Source organism: Mustela nivalis, assembly GCF_964662115.1.
Source record: "Mustela nivalis genome assembly, chromosome: 3".
In the NCBI taxonomy this organism is placed as follows: domain Eukaryota; kingdom Metazoa; phylum Chordata; class Mammalia; order Carnivora; family Mustelidae; genus Mustela; species Mustela nivalis.
Genome location: NC_139022.1, coordinates 4,677,168 through 4,694,055, shown reverse-complemented (window position 1 = coordinate 4,694,055; position 16,888 = coordinate 4,677,168). Strand labels below are relative to the sequence as shown.

The 16,888-nt window shown below is 39.5% G+C and overlaps 1 protein-coding gene across 24 annotated transcripts in view; it reads left to right on the top strand.

The window, feature by feature from the left end:
* Positions 1 to 16,888, top strand: part of OBSCN (obscurin, cytoskeletal calmodulin and titin-interacting RhoGEF) — a 142,710-nt gene that overhangs the window by 12,061 nt on the left and 113,761 nt on the right. For 22 of the 24 annotated variants that reach the window (XM_082723998.1, XM_082724001.1, XM_082723990.1 and 19 more), the window contains exons 10-11: positions 13,798 to 14,073; positions 14,897 to 15,172. The exons of 1 other annotated variant lie outside the window; for it this stretch is intronic. In XM_082723998.1, coding sequence (XP_082580124.1) covers positions 13,798 to 14,073; positions 14,897 to 15,172 — 552 coding nt within the window. The remainder of the gene's footprint in view (positions 1 to 13,797; positions 14,074 to 14,896; positions 15,173 to 16,888) is intronic. One more of the 24 variants, XM_082723992.1, reaches the window with a different exon arrangement.

Here is a 16,888-nt window from a genome sequence, read left to right as displayed (position 1 = left end):
GATTCATTTCCTGGCCGAACCCATGGTCTGTGTCAGAGAACATTCTGTTTGTGTGTCTCTGAAGCGGTGGGTGGAGAGTTCTGTTGAGTCAGCTGGGTCTACCTGGCATATATTGCTGTTTCCTTACTGACCTCCTGTCTGTCTTTCTGTTCATTATGGAAAGCAGGGCACTGAACTCTCCAACTACTATTGTACATCTTTTTCTCTCTTTGATCTGTTAGTTTTCACTTCATGTAGTAATACTTACAAGAAAGGACTTACTTCTGCTATTTTGGTCTTTTTTTTAATATGTTGTATCTTCTTTGTTCCTTATTCTCTCCATTTCTATCTTTTTTCTGTTTAATTGATTTTTTTCTGGTGTTTCATGCATTAAGTATATATATTTACTATAACTTTGTATGTATTATATATACATATAACATTGGCTCTTTCTTTCTATTTATCTATCATCTATCTGGTTTTTTCTTAGTGGATACCCTTAGTGGTTATCACAATTAATATCTTAACTTTGTAATATTCAAGTTTAAAATTATACCGTTTTAGTTTAAATAAAAGAACTGTTTCTTTACAGCTCTGTGTTCCCACACAAAGTGCAGCTTTATGTTGGTATTGTCAAAATTTGTCTTTATACACTAACTTCAGTCCATTAACTTTGTAGTTTTGTAATTATTGTTCATGCATTTGTGTTTTAAGATCATATGGGGAAAAAACCCAAAGAGTTAAAAACTAAAAAAATGCTGCAATACTGGCATTTACATTTACCTGCGTAACTATACTTACTACTGTTCTTTATTTTTTCATACAATTTCAAGTTATTGTCAGTGTTTTTCATCCATGTCTGAAATGCCTATTTAGCATTTCTTTCAGGACAGTTGTAATAGCAACAAAATCATCAGTATTTATTTGAAGGGGAATGTATTAATTTTTCCTTCATTTTTAGGGATGCTTTTGCCAGATAGTTTTTGTTCTTGGTTTTTTGACATAGGCCTGTAATTTATTGGTTGATAGTTTTTGTTCTTGTTTTTGTTTTCTTTTCCCCTAAGCACTTTAAAACATTACCTACTAACTTCTGGCTCCTATAGTTCTGAAGGGACATCAGCTGTCACTCTTGGTAGGAGCACTCATATGAATATTCTCTTTGCCCCTTTCCCTTTAAATCTCCCTGTGTGTGTGTTGCCCCACAGGGATTTAAGGCTCTGTTCATTTTCTTCATTCTTTTTTCTTTCTGCTCCTCAGACTGGGTAATTTCATGAGACTTGTATTCAAGTTTGCTGAGTTTTTTTTTTTCTTCTGTCTGCTCAAATCAGAAGTTGAACCCCTCCAGTGAATTTTCATTCCAGTTACACTTTTCAAATGTAGAATTTCTATGTAGTCTTAGAAATATATCTTCTTATTGATATTCTCTCTATTTGGTAAGACATTGTTCTCAAACATTTCTTTACTTGATGAGAAATAGTTTCCTTTAATTTTCTGAGCATATTTAAAATAGCTGACCTAAAGACTTTGTTTAGTGAAACAATATCTGGACATTTTCAGGGACAGATTCTGTTGGACAGCTTCCTTTCCTGTAATGGACCATGATTCTTTGCATGTCACATAATTCTTTGTTGATATTGGAATATTAAGTAATAGCATGTGGGAATTTAGTTCAAATTGTCCAACTCCCTTCCCACTTTGTAGTTGTTGGTGTTTGTTTTTGTTTCTATTTGTGTGTTCAGTGACTTTTCTGAACTACTTCTGTGAAGTCTGCATTTTATACTGTGTTGAACCTCTGAAGTCTCTGGTTGGTTAGCTAATGGTTTTACAGTGGTTTCTTTAGATGCTTTTAACCAGTAAGCCTCCCAGTTCTTGTTGGTACATGCATATACAACTTAGTCAGGCAGTTTACAATCATGTTTTAATGTCCTCAAGTTTAGCCCATAGTGTGAGTTTAGGGCGTCCTCAAATGATTCTTGAGTATACATATATTTGTGGCCCTCGAGATGCCCAGGAATGTGCCAGAGCTTTCCAAAGCCCTCTATGGACATAGACATTCTTGCAGCTTTTCCTTTTAAGCTGATTTGTTAGTCTGTTGTTTACTCAACTGATACCTACCACCTTGGGCAGCCACGATGTTCAGTAATTGCCTGTGATTGTTTTCAACAAATACTGATGGGGAAAAGGCTATTTGCATTGAGTGAGCTCCTGTTCAGGCTTGAAGAATAAGGATGGAGGGAAAGAAGAAAGGAGGGAAGGAAGTCAGTCTTATTTTTGTTCAGTTAGCTACCACACAGTACATCGTTAGTTTTTCATGTAGTGTTCAATGTTTCATGTAGTATTTGCATATAACACCCAATGCTCATCACCACTTATACCCTTTTTTATTAAGGAGGGTACAAGTGGTACCACTTGTACCCTCCTTAATACCCATCACTGGGCTAATCCATCCCCCAACCCCACTCCCTTCTGTAACCCTCAGTTTGTTTTATGGAGTCCATAGACCCCTATGGTTCATCTTCTTCTCTAATTCTTTTCATTCAAGTTTCCCTCACTTCCTGTATGGTCCTCCTCACTATTCCTTGTGTTCCACACATGAGAGAAACCATATGATAATTAACTTTCTCTGCTTGACTTATTTCGCTCAGCATAATTTCCTACAGTCCCATCCATGTTGATGCAAAACCTGGGTATTCATCCTTTCTGATGGTTGATAATATTCCATTGTATATGTGGTCCATATCTTCTTTATCCACTCATCTATTGAAGGGCATCTCGACTCCTTCCACAGTTTGGCTGTTGTGGACATTGCTGCTATGAACTTGGGGTGTAGGTGCTCCTTCTTTTCACTACATCTGTATCTTTGTGGTAAATACCCAGTAGTGTAATTCCTGGGTCATAGGGTAACTCTATTTTTAACATCTTGAGGAACCTTCATACTGTTTTCCAGAGTGGCTGTACCAGCTTGCATTCCCACCAACAATGGGAAACCATTCCCCCACTTCACATCCTCACCAACATTTTTTGTATTCTTTTTTCTTTTTTAAATATTTTATTTATTTATTTGACAGACAGAGATCACAAGTAGGCAGAGAGGCAGGCATAGAGAGAGAGGGGGAAGCAGGCTCCCTGCCAAGCAGAGAGCCCAACACAGAGACCATGAACTGAGCCAAAGGCAGAGACCCAATCCACTGAGCCACCGAGGCAACCCTGTTGTTTTCTGACTCTTTAATATTTGCCATTTTAACTGTTGTAAGAGGGTATCTCATTGTGTGTGTTTTTTTAATGTTATGTTAGTCACTATACAGTATATCATTAGTTTTTTATGTAGTGTTCCATGATTCATTGTTTGTGTATAACACCCAGTGTGTTATTCTTTTTACACATTTCTGATTCAATGGGTTACTGTTTGATTGAGTATGTTTATATTTATATTCTTGAGGAAGTGTGGTTAGTAGTATTCATATATGTATTTGTGTGACTTTGTCCTCAGGGTAATGGAAAGGGTTCCCTTCTCATCTGTTTTCTATGCGAGATTGTGTCAAATTGATGTGATTTCTCTTCCTTCTTTAATTTCTTCTCTTAAAGTTATTTCCCTGATTAAACCAGTGAAGTCATCCTGGGCTAAATATTTCTTCCTTTAGAAGGTTTAAATTTTGAAAACATTTTATTTATAGAGGTGAAATTATGCAAGTTACCTATTTTTTCTTGGGCAAATTTTAGTAGTTTGTAATTTTTGAGGAATTGTTCTATCTCTTCAGATTTGTCTAATTTATGTGCATAGAATTGTTTGTAGTGTTCCTTTATTATACTTTTAATGTCAGCAGGGTCTGTGGTGATGTTCCTTTCCATTCTTGATATTGTTAGCTTAGATTTTCTCTCTTTTTTATTAGTCTTACTAGAGATTTATCAATTTTATTGATCTTTTCAATGAACCGTATATAGTTTTCATTGATTTTCTCTATTTTTTCAATTTAATTGATTTCTGTTCTTTATTAATTTTCCATCTGATTGCTCTGGGTTTATTTTGCTCCTAATTTCTTGAGGTGAAAAAAAAGGATTACTTATTGAAAGTTTTTCTTTTCTTTTTATCCTCCAATGCTGCCAATTTATTCATTTTTAAATTTTTATTTTATTTATTTATTTTTTAAAAAGTTATTCTTTTCTTTTCTTTTTTTTTTTTTAAAGATTTTATTTATTTATTTGACAGACAGAGATCACAAGTAGGCAGAGAGGCAGGCAGAGAGAGGAGGAAGCAGGCTCCCTGCTGAGCAGAGAGCCTGATGTGGGGCTCGATCCCAGGACCCTGGGATCATGACCTGAGCTGAAGGCAGAGGCTTTAACCCACTGAGCCACCCAGGTGCCCCAAAAAGTTATTCTTTTTAATACAAATATTTAGTAGTGTAAATTTCCCCCTAACTATTGCTTTAACTTTATCCTGCAAATTTTGATATGTTTTTATTTTAATTGTTGTTCAGTTTAAAATATTTACTGACTTCCCTTGAGACTTCTTTGATTTCTGTAGTTTTCAGAAGTGTGCTGTTTAATTTCCAAGTATTCTTTTTTTTACTCTTATCTCTCTGTTATTGACTTCTAGTCCACTTCCATTCTGGTCAGAGAACATACTTTGTATTACTTCAATTTAATAATTAAGAAATTTCTTTTCTTAACTTCAGTATGGTCTGTAGTTAAGTTACCATTACAACATGGTAAATGTTCCATGTATACTTGAAGAGAAGGTATATTCTGCTGTTGTTGGGTGGAATGCATTGCAAATGTCAGTTAGGTTATGCTGGTTAATGGGTTGGTTCTTCTATACCCCTGATGATCTTCTGTCTACTAGTTCTACCAGTTGTTGTGTGAAGAATGAAGTCTTTAGCTATAAATGTGGACTTTCTGTTTTTACTTGCAGTTCTGTCAGTTTTTGCTTTGCATATTTTGACTCTGCTGTTAAGGGCTTACTCATTTGGGATTATTACATGTTCTTTATAAATTAACTCATTTGTCTTTATAATATTTCTGGTAATTTTCTTGGCTCAAAGATTTACTTTATTTTAATATTTAAAATAATATTATTTATTTTATTAATTATTTTAAGATTAAATTAAATTTACTTATTTTAATAATATTAATGTAATTTTAATAAAATACTAATATAAATATTCCAGCTTTGTTTTGATCAGTGTTTGCATTACCTGTATTTTTTTCTTCTTTTATTTTTACCTATACATATATGAAGTGAGTTTCTTGTAGATTACGCAAAGTTGAGTAATTTTTTAAAATAAAAAATTGAAATTTTTAAAAATTTCAATGAGAATTTTAAAAAAGATTTTTAAAAATCCCTGTCAGAATCAGTGTGTTTACACTATTTTCATTTAATGCAATAATTGGTACATTTGGATTTAGGTTTACTATTTTATTATTTCTACTTTTTTCTCATTTTTTCTTTCTCCTTTTTCATCTTTTCTGCCTTTTTTGGGTTACTTAGGAAGTTTTTAGTACTCCATTTTAATTTATCCATTGTGGTTCTGTGTCTAGTTTTGTGTGCCCACCATAGGGATTGTGTTAAACATAATCAATTCTCATGGCTTACTTAGAATCATTATTTTACTACTTCAGTTGGGATGTAGAACTTTTATCAATATATAGGTCCTTTTACCCTCCCACCATTATGCCATTATGTTATTAGTTGTTTTATGTATTATGTCTAACGTTGACAGCCTCACCAAACAACGCAATAATTCTTGCTTTCAATTGCCAAATATAGTCTGAAGAATTGTGCAGGAGAATAGTCTGTTTTGTTTATGCAAAATATTAGCTCAGGCTGCCATACAAGAGAAATTTATTTTCTCACAGTGCTGGAGGCTAGAAGCCCAAGATCAAGGTACCAGCTTTGGCATGTGCTGGTGAGACCTTCCTGTCTGGCTTGCAGATGGCTGTATCCTCACACATCATTTCCTCTGTGGGCCCATTGGAGATCAAGAGAATTCTCTAGTGTCTCTCTCTTATAAATTCCTATTGGATTAGGGTCCCACCCTTAGGACCTCTTTTAACCATAATTAACTCCCTAAATGCTCTATATCCAAAATTGGGAGTTAGGACTTCAACACACAGATCATGGGGGGTGGGGTTTGGGCAGACAATTCATTGTCATCGAAACATCTACCATTTATGTTGGTCTTCCTTCATTCCTGATGCTCTGAATCTTCCTTAAATGTAATTTCCCATAGAAATTCTTGTGGAGCAGATCTGCTGGCAGTGAACTTTCCTAGCTTCCCTTCATGCAGAAGGTCTTTATTTCATCTTCATTTCTGAAGGATAATTTTGCTGGATACAGAATTCTGGACCATTGATCCTTTCTTGTAGTGACTAATTTTCAATGAGAAAAATCACAGTAATTCAAATTGTCCCCCCACAAGTCATGTGTTTGTATTCTTTGGCTGTTTTCAAGAGTGTTTGTTGTTTATTTTCAATGGCTCTGAAATGGTGTATTTGGTCATGGATTTCTTTGTGTCCAAGATTTGCTGGGCTCTTATAATCTGGTTGATGTCTTTCACCAAATTTGAAAAAGTTTCAACCATCCTTTCTTTTTCTTTCTTTTTTTTTTGTAGAAACTTTTTATTTTATTTTATTTATTTTATTTTTTTGTTTTATTTAGTTGTTTGTCAGATAGAGAGAGAACAAGCAGGGGGAGGGACAGACAGAGGGAGAAGCGGGCTCCCTGCTGAGCCAGGAGCCCAATGCAAGACTTGATTCCAGGACCCTGAGATCATGACCTGAGCAGAGAAGGCAGACATTTAACCGACTGAGCCACCCAGGCATCCCTCAAGCATCATTTCTTGAAAATATTTTTAAACTACACTCCTCTGTCTTTCTAGGACTAGTGACATGAATTTTGTCCTTGTAGTTTAATCCCGTAGGTTCCTGAGTCTCTGTCTAACAGGTCCCTTTCTTGCTCTTGCTTAGATTGGTTAATTTCTATTAATTTATTTATTAATTTATTAAATTATTTATTAATTTATCTTCAAGTCCAGTCACTCTTCTGTTGTCTGGATTTTGCCACTGAGTGCTCGCTTTGGCAGCACATATACTAAAATTGGATTTTGCCACTGAGCTATTGAGTGAATTATTCCAGTTATTATATTTTTCTACTTATAAAAGGGTATCAGTTCTTTATATCTTTCCTTTCTTTGTTGAGAGTTTCTGTCTTTCCATCCCTTCCAAGAACATTAGCTTTTTGAATCATTTTTATAATAGCTGCTTAAATTCTTTGTCAGATATTTCCAGCTGCTGTGTCATTTTGACATTGGTGTCTGTGAGTATTTTTCTTGCAGACATGTGAACTGAGAGTTTCCTGAGAGTTTCATGGGACTGTTTTGGATAGCATCCTGGATGTAATGAATACTATGTTTTGAAACTGTGGGTCTCCCTTATATCTAATGAGGAACATTGATTTTTTTAAAGCTGGAAATAAACTTTGCTGAGTTCCAGTGATGGGTTCCTGCCAGCCTTCCAGAGATTGTTTTGTTTCCAGAGTCTTTGCAGTACCATTTCAATCTGTCCTGAATGTGCCCACCTAGTATTTATTGTGGCTTTACCCAGTGGCCTGTACCCCAGTTCAGAGCTCGAGGTCTTTGGCCTGTTGATTGGGGTCAGATCCACTCACAAGTGGCTCAGGGGTGAGCCCTGGTGTTCCTTGACAACCTCATGTTCTGTGTTTTCTGTCATTGTCTTTAGCTTTTTGGTTGGAAAGGTAGGCATGCTGCTTTGGGACCTGCTTACCATGGTCCCCCCGCACCAGCAGGAAGATAGAAAAAGAAAAATCAGTGGGTCCTCCTTCAGTTGAAGAACAATGTTCTCTATCCTCAGTGTTCTGAATGTTTCTGATCTTGATGGGCGAGGGTGTAAGAGCATGGAGAAAACATGGGGTGTCTTCAGTTACTCTGAGCATTTGGGGTTTTCTTCCCTATGCTCTAGGGGAGGGGGAGGGACCTAATTCTGGATATTGGGCTGCCCTTTGTGCAGGCAAGTGGGAGAAGGTGGACTCACTTTTGGTTTGGTGGACTTTGAATTCTGGTTTTTGTCCTCCCCAGTCCGCCTGCTGCTGCTTACTTTGAGAACCTTCAGATGAACTCCATGGCCCTGTGGCTGCATTTGGTGACTAAGACAGGGTGGACCAACCACAGGTGTTTTTGTAAAAATATGGGTTTTAATTTTTTGTACTTATGTAGATGGACCCAAAGTTTGGTGTTTCTAGTGTGGGACAAATCCTAAACATCCTTGTGGTGATATTTGTAACTCACTCAGGTCAATTTTGAAGGCAAACTACTGTATAGCTGGGGTCCTCATGGTGTTGGCTCAGTTGTGGGATCAGAGTGACCATGAAGGGCTCCACAGGCTTCTTCCTGGCACAGCCAGTGGCAGATCATCTCAAACACACACAGACAGGTGTACATGCATGCACACACACTTTTACATGGATTCACACTTAAACATATATGCTCACACCCAGACCTATACACATTCATAGACATATACACACCCTTGCACACATTTCAAAACACATACACACTCACAGACACACGTACACACAAACATATGTGCATGCACACTTAAAAACATATACTCTCAACAACACATGCATTAACATGCACATACACGTGCACACACAAACATACATAATAATCCCCACATATATACACATAGACGTACACACATAGATGCATACACACACAGTGTGATCAGGAATGATTTTGTGCCATGCTTATCGAAGACACAATTTCCTTCACAGTTAGTCTGGGAGGATTCCTATGGAGTGAGCCTCAGAAATAACAGAGACCTGGTGTGACCCTAACTTGAGGATGCAGCTGAGTCTGGGGCCACAAAATGAGTGACAGGTGCCTCACTCTACAGTCTGAAAGGTGTGTACCCACTGGCCATGGCTGAGAGTGATGGTCAGCTGTGTGGTTAGATGCTCTCTGCCTTCACATGGTAGCATTTGTGAGGACTCATCCGTTCTCAGAATTCTGGTAGTAGCCTCAGTGGATGTAAAAATGATTCCAGAAATAAGGCTGTTGTTGGCTGGGAGGGCAGATGTGGCAGGAGCTCAGATGGGCATCACATGCACAGGAAGCATGTGGATTCCACTGAACCCCTCTGGCCCCTGGAGACATTTTCCTGCAGAGATTTTGCTTCTGGGGGTGTCTGGGTCAAGCAGAGGTGGTGGCTGAAGGGATGGAGAGGGTGTATGAGTGTATGAAGTGGTACTTATGTGGGTGTGGGCTGAGAAACAGTGATATTGGTGAGTCTTACAAGCTTGGGTGAACACATAGACTAAGGGGCCACCATCTGAGACATGGCAGGAGGACAGGAGCAGATTTGCTGGGAGGAGTAGGTGATGAGCTAGCCTGGGATGTCCAGGAGGTGGTTGGCTGTCTGGGCATGGTACTCAGTTGATGCTGGTCTGGGAAGGGAGACTCAGTGTTTGTTGGCATATTGGTGGTGGGAGGGGCTGGGAAAAGAAGTGCCGTGGAAGGAGTGGATGATAATGGGACCTACCCCTGGGATCCTGGGAGAGCTGGGACCATATAAGGAGAGACCCAGAGGGGTGGGGGGAGAATCCAGTGACATGGAGGCTGACTGCAGTCCTGGCCAGCCACTGCACCGATTGTTGAAGACCACTGTCTTCCATCCAGCCACCTGCTCCAGGGGAAAGCCAGCCAGATGGGTGTTTTATCTTTTTTCTCCATGAAAAATACATTTAAGACATAAAAATAGAACCATCTATACATTGGGTTTGTGCCTTTTAAAAATATTAAAAATCCAATTAAAAATCTTGTAACTCAAGGATACTGCCCATTCTTGGTGATATCTCATAAAGAATTATCTTTGAAATGCAAGCTGGTACAGCCACTCTGGAAAACAGCATGGAGGTTCCTCAAAAAGTTGAAAATAGAGCTACCCTACAAACCCAGAAATGGCACTACTGCGTATTTACCCCAAAGATACAAATGTAGTGATACGAAGGGGCATGTGCACCCGAATGTTTACAGCAGCAATGTTCACACTATCCAAACTATGGAAAGAGCCTAGATGTCCATCAATAGATGAATGGATAAAGAAGATGTGGTATATATGGAATATTATGTAGGCATCAGAAAATGAAATCTTGCCATTTGCAATGACATGGATGGAACTAGAGGGTATTATGCTAAGCAAAATAAGTCAATCAGGGAAAGAAGCTATCATATGATCTTACTTATATGAGGAATTTAAGGAACAAAACAGAGGATCATAGGGGAATAGAGGAAAATATAAAAGAAGATTAAATCAGAAAGGGAGACAAACCATAAGAGGGAGACTTTTAATCATAGGAAGCACACTGAGGGTTGCTGAAGGGGAGGTGGGTGGGAAAGTAGGGTAACTAGATAATGGACATTAAGGAGGGCACATGACATAATGAACACTGGGTATTATATAAGACTAATGAATAACTGACCTCTACCTCAGAAATTAATAATGTTATATGTTAATTAAATTTAAATTTAAAAGATGAAGGCAAAAAATAAAATCTAAACCATATGGTTTAGATTTTATTTAGATTTTGTTTTATTTAGATTTTATTTATTCTATCTTATTTAGAATATGTATATATATGAATTCTCCCTGAAAATACCTATGCTCTGATGGCCAAAAGCCAAGATTTCCATTGACTATTAGAAGGTTAGAGAGGAGTTCCTGAAGCAAAAAGTCCCTAGTAGATGAGATTGGAAAGTTAGCATTAAAAGCACCCCATCTGAATAAACCTAAACAAAGAGGTAAAGGATCTGTACTCGAGGAACTACAGAACACTCATGAGAGAAATTGAAGAAGACACAAAAAGATGGAAGACCATTCCATGCTCTTGGATTGGAAGAATAAACATTGTTAAAAAGTCTATACTGCCTAGAGCAATCTATACTTTTAATGCCATTCCGATCAAAATTCCACCAGTATTTTTCAAAGAGCTGGAGCAAATAACCCCAAAATTTGTATGGAATCAAAAGAGACCCCGAATCGCTAAGGAAATGTTGAAAAACAAAAATAAAACTGGGGGAATCATGTTACCTGATTTCAAGCTTTACTACAAAGCTGGGATCACCAAGACAGCATGATACTGGCATAAAAACAGACACATAGACAAGTGGAACAGAGTAGAGAGCCCAGATATGGACCCTCAACTCTATGGTCAAATAATCTTTGACAAAACAGGAAAAAATATACAGTGGAAAAAAGTCCATATGACCCTGCAATTACACTCCTGGGTATTTAACCCAAAGATACAGATGTCATGAAAAGAAGGGCCATCTGTACCCCAATGTTTAGAGCAGCAATGGCCATGGTCACCAAACTGTGGAAAGAACCAAGATGCCCTTCAACAGACGAATGGATAAGGAAGATGTGGTCCATATACACTATGGAGTATTATGCCTCCATCAGAAAGGATGAATACCCAACTTTTGTATCAACATGGATGGGACTCGAAGAGATTATGCTGAGTGCAGTAAGTCAAGCAGAGAGAGTCAATTATCATATGGTTTCACTTATTTGTAGAGCATAACAAATAGCATGGAGGACAAGGGGAGTTAGAGAGGAGAAGGGAGTTGGGGGAAATTGGAAGTGGAGGTGAACCATGAGAGACTATGGACTCTGAAAAACAATCTGAGGGGTTTGAAGTGGTGGGGGTGGGGAGGTTGGGGGAACCAGGTGGTGGGTATTATAGAGGGCACAGATTGCATGGAGCACTGGGTGTGGTGCAAAAACAATGAATACTGTTATGCTGAAAATTAAAAAAAAAATAACTATAAAACAAAGCACCCCATCTGGACTTCTCTAGTGTGAAAACTCTCCCACTGTGGACCTCTGAAACTGTGAGGCCGAATGTAACAAAGTCAGGTTAAGTTAATATCTGGACTGGAAAGGAGAAAGAGGGACATTTCCAGGTGCTAGAAAAGAGGAGGCACTGAGAAATGAAAGCAGTGGATGATGACTTGGTGCACTGTTGCTACTGTGGGGGCCTTTGGGTCCCAGGGACCTGGGTCAGACTTAACACCACCAGCTTGCCAATATGCATGAGAACAAATAGGAAGTTAAGCAGAGATCAGCATACAGTGATGGAAACCTTCTAGAACCACATCATTAAGGAAAAGATGGACCAGAAAATCAATCTCCTGTGTCTCAGGGAGGTCACAGGGCACTTGTATTTCTGCTTTGGCTTAGATGGGAAAAGCTCCCCTAAGAAATGGAAGCCTATTTTTCACTTGGGAATGAGATTTCAAATTATAATGCTAAGAAACCCAGACTGAGAAGTGGTTAACTTCTAGTATAGAAGGTTTACCAGTGGGGCTCCAGGCCAGTGGCACTCCTGGGATGCCTGGCAACAGTGACCATCAGGAGGATTACCCCACTGCCAAAGTCACACTTAATAATACTACTGGCTGAGGAAACCATGTCATATTCACAATAAAATACATCCAAACACTGGAGGAATAATCCTATATCGAAGGGAGTTGGAAGTCACAGAAAAGATGAGGGCTAGACCACCCAGGGACCTCAGATGATGTAACAGCATACTTAAAATAAGTAATATGAGAGATTTGATAAAGTAAGAAAAAAGTTAAGTAGGAAGCAGAAGAACAGGCAGGTTCAAAGAAGAAACAAATGAAGCTTCATGAATGGAAACACATTTATAATGAACAATTTAGTGGAGTGGTAAATAGCAAATTAGACATAGCTGAAGACAAAATCACTGAACTGAAAGATAGATTTGAGGAAGTTATTCAGAGGGAAGCACAGAGATTTAAAAAAATAAGAGAAGGGCAGAGGTAGAGAAGAGAAACTGTAGGCCACAGGTGTGTCCAAAGGATTTTTAGAGAGGCTGGAGAGAATGAGAAGAAAAAAATATGATGGAAATCACACAGAGAAATTTTAGCAGGGGTTGAAGATGTGAATCCTAAGCTTCAGGACTCCTAAGTGATCATGGGAAATGTAGGAAAAATAAATCCACAGCTAGACACATCACAGTGAACCACAGAAGAGTAAAGATGAATGGGAAGACAGTAATCCTTCCACAGATTTGTCCACAGCAATGAAGAGCACAAAGAAGGCATCATCTCCAATGTACTGGGTGAATATGACTGTCAACCAGAATTCTGTATCCAGCTAAACTATCATTCAAAAGTTTGAGTGAAATAAAGATGTTTTCAGGAGGTAAATGGAGAGAACTTACCATTAACAAAACCCTGCTGGAAAAAAATTGTTGATGGTTATATGTCAAAAGGAAGAATGTAATATGATCCAGAGAAGTAAGCTAATAAAAACCTTGTCCAATCCCCAAGCCAGGGGTTTCATTATATGGATGGTGGCTGGATTACTAGAAATGACAGACTGAATCAGGAGTCATTGTGTCTGTGTTCTTGTGACTTGGACATCACCCACTTGGACATCACCCACTGGTGACAGTGAACAATAAATTCTCCCTGAAAATATCTGTGGTTTGATGTGCAGGTATGCCTCCCTTTGTTAGGATAATTATGGGATCACAGATGTTAAATGCCAAATACTGAATCATAACACATACCTACCTGGAAATTATTTGACCTGGAGTCTTCAGATTATGAAAACTAACCTGTTCTTGCTTTATGTGTTTTCTGAGTGTGGGGTTTTCTGTGTAGAGGGAGCCAGGAGCAGGGCAGGCTTGTGGCCAAGCCATCCTGGTTTTGAGATCCAGAGGGTGGGCCTTCATTCAGCTCTAGATATTTGATTGTCCCTCTCTGTCTCCAGAACCTGCATTAGTGTTTGCCAAGGACCAGCCAGCATTCAGGGAAGTGCAGGCCAAAGCAGGGTCCAGTGCCACCCTGAGCTGTGAGGTGGCCCAGGACAAGACAGAGGTGATGTGGTACAAGGATGGGAAGAAGCTGAGTGCAAGCTCCAACATGCACGTGGAGGCCAAGGGCTGCAGCAGGCGGCTGGTGGTGCAGCAGGCAGGGAAGGTGGATGCCGGGGAGTACAGCTGCGAGGCAGGGGGCCAGAAGGTGTCCTTCCACCTGGATGTCACAGGTCAGTTCTTTTGGTTAAACTCTAGTCTTGATTGAGGGTGGTGGTGGGATAAGCATAGAGTCCAGAAAGACTCTGGAGCTCTTTCCATTAAACTTAACTTTTCACACGTCCCTCCTTTGGCCTCCGATTCTCATACATGTGGCTGAGCCAATAGAAATTGGATAGGAAAGTGTACATGGAAAGGTTTGCTAATTCCTGTGAACCATGACTGGTGTTCCAGGGATGATACCCACCTGGGACAGCCAACATGGAGCAGCAGTAGAATGTATGGCCCCCACCTGGGACAGCCCACATAGAGTAGTAATAGAATGTGTGGTCCCCACCTGGGACAGCCAACGTGGAGCAGTGATAGAATGTTTGGTCCCCACCTGGAGAAACTGGGCTGAACAATGATAAATGTTTAGTACTCACCTGGAACAGCCACATGGAGCAGTGGTCATATATGGTTCCCACTTGGAACAGCCCATAGGAGATGTGGTAGAGTTAGGGACCCTCTGGAACAGTCCACATTGAGGAAAGGGAGAATTTAGGCTCTTCACTCCTTCACGCAACATAGAGCTGGGACAGTTCATGAGGACCAGTGGTAGAATGTATGGTCCCCACCTGAACAAGCCCTCACACAGTAGTTACAGAATGGGTACATAAATTGTGTTACTTATTGCTGAGAAGGCTATAGGGCTTCTCCAGATGACACAACTGACATAGAGCTGACACAGGAGAAGTTTCCATTCCCTCTGCTTCCTGGTTCAGTACTTCTTAACCCAGTGCTGCCTTCCTAACAGACATGATATCTTCAATCATGTGCGTCCCTCTGTGTCCCCAGAGCCCTCCGTGGTGTTTGCCAAGGAGCAACCAGCACGCAGTGAAGTGCAGGCCAAGGCAGGGGCCAGTGCCACCCTGAGCTGTGAGGTGGCCCAGGCCCAGACAGAGGTGACGTGGTACAAGGACGGGAAGAAGCTGAGTGCGAGCTCCAACGTGCACGTGGAGGCCAAGGGCTGCAGCAGGCGGCTGGTGGTGCAGCAGGTGGGGAAGGCAGATGCTGGGGAGTACAGCTGCGAGGCCAGGGGCCAGAAGGTGTCCTTCTGCCTGGACGTCACAGGTGGGTTCCTTGAGGTCTTTCTTATGCTCCTTAGAGCACAGTAGTTATCCAGAGTGGGGGTGCATGCATATGATGTCTCCTGTCCTGTTTGGTCACAAAGCTTCCCAAGCAGCAGCCAGCAGGTATGAATTACATGACAATGAGTGTATTTTATCAGTGTTTCTTGTCTTTTCACTTGGGCAAACATTGCAACAACCTCAGAGGAGGAGTTCTGATTATTCCCATTTTATTTTATTTTATTTTTTTAAGATTTTATTTATTAATTTAACAGAGAGAGACCACAAGTAGGCAGAGAGGCAGGCAGAGAGAGAGAGAGAGAGAGATTGGCAGTATCCCTGCTGAGCAGAGATCCTGATGCAGGGCTCGATCATAAGACTCCAGGATCATGACCTGAGCCAAAGGCAGATACTTAACCCACTGAGCCACCCAGGCACCCCAATTATTTGCATTTTAATATGAGGCTAAGAAAAATCTATAAGTTGCCAAAATTCACACAGCCAGAAAACCACAGAGCCAGGGTTTGGACCCCATATTCTGAGATTATTTGTTTACCTGTTCTGCCTGAAGAACTCTGTCATCAGTAGTTATTTTAGCTGGTCTTCTCAGGCTCTATTTTTTTTTCTTATATTGAAACATATGTATTTTATTTTTTAATTCTGAGGGTATTTTCTCTGGGAATCACATTACATTTTAATAGAGCTTTTTTTGTAATTTGTAAATACAATTTTGTAATTTGTAAATACAATTGACTTTTGAACAACATCAGTTTGAACTCCACAGGTCCACTTGTATGTGGATTTTTAAAATAAATACACTACAGTATGGTAAATGTGCTTTCTCTTTCTTACAATTTTCTTAGTAACATTCTCTTGCCTGTAACCGACTTCACTGAAGAATTCTGTCTGTAATACATAACACATATAGCAAATTGTGTATTGGTCAAGTTTGTATCATCAGCAAGGCTTCTAGTCAACAGTAAGCTATCAGTAGTTACATTCTGGGGGAGTCAAATTATACACAGGTTTTTGATTGCATGATACTTCATCACCCCAACCCCTATGTTGTTAAGAGTCAATGGCATGTATTTTAACATTTTGAAGATATCATTCCATTGTCTTCTGAGTCCCATATTTTCTTCTAAAACATCAACTGTCAGTTCTGTTATGTTGCTTCAAAGACTTTTTTTTCTTTTCCTTTTTCTTTTCTTCCCCTCCCTCCCTCCCTCCCTCCCTCCCTCCCTCCCTCCCTCCCTTCCTTCCTTCCTTCCTTCCTTCCTTCCTTCCTTCCTTCCTTCCTTCCTCCTGTTGCTTTTAAGATACTATGTTTGGTTTTAGTTTTCAGCGGTTTTACTTTGATGAATCTAGGTGTGGTTTCCTTTTTATTCATCCTGGTTGGAGCTACAGGTCATCTTGGGTGTGTGGGTTTATGTTCTCCTCAACCATAGGCTACCCTTGGCCTATATCTGTTCTGTCCCATCTCTCTCGTCTGTCCCAAGTTCTGTTACATTTTATTTAACCATTTTGCGTTTCCCCACATGTCTCATATGCATCTTTCTTTCTGCCTCTTAATTATTTTTCTCTCTCTCCTTTATTCTGTGTTTTTTTTTCACCTGCCTTAAAATTCCCTAATATTCTGTTCTACTTAGAGTATGTCTGACTCACTTATATACTGTGTTGACTATTTTCAAGTGCTATAATTTCCATCTCATTGATTTCT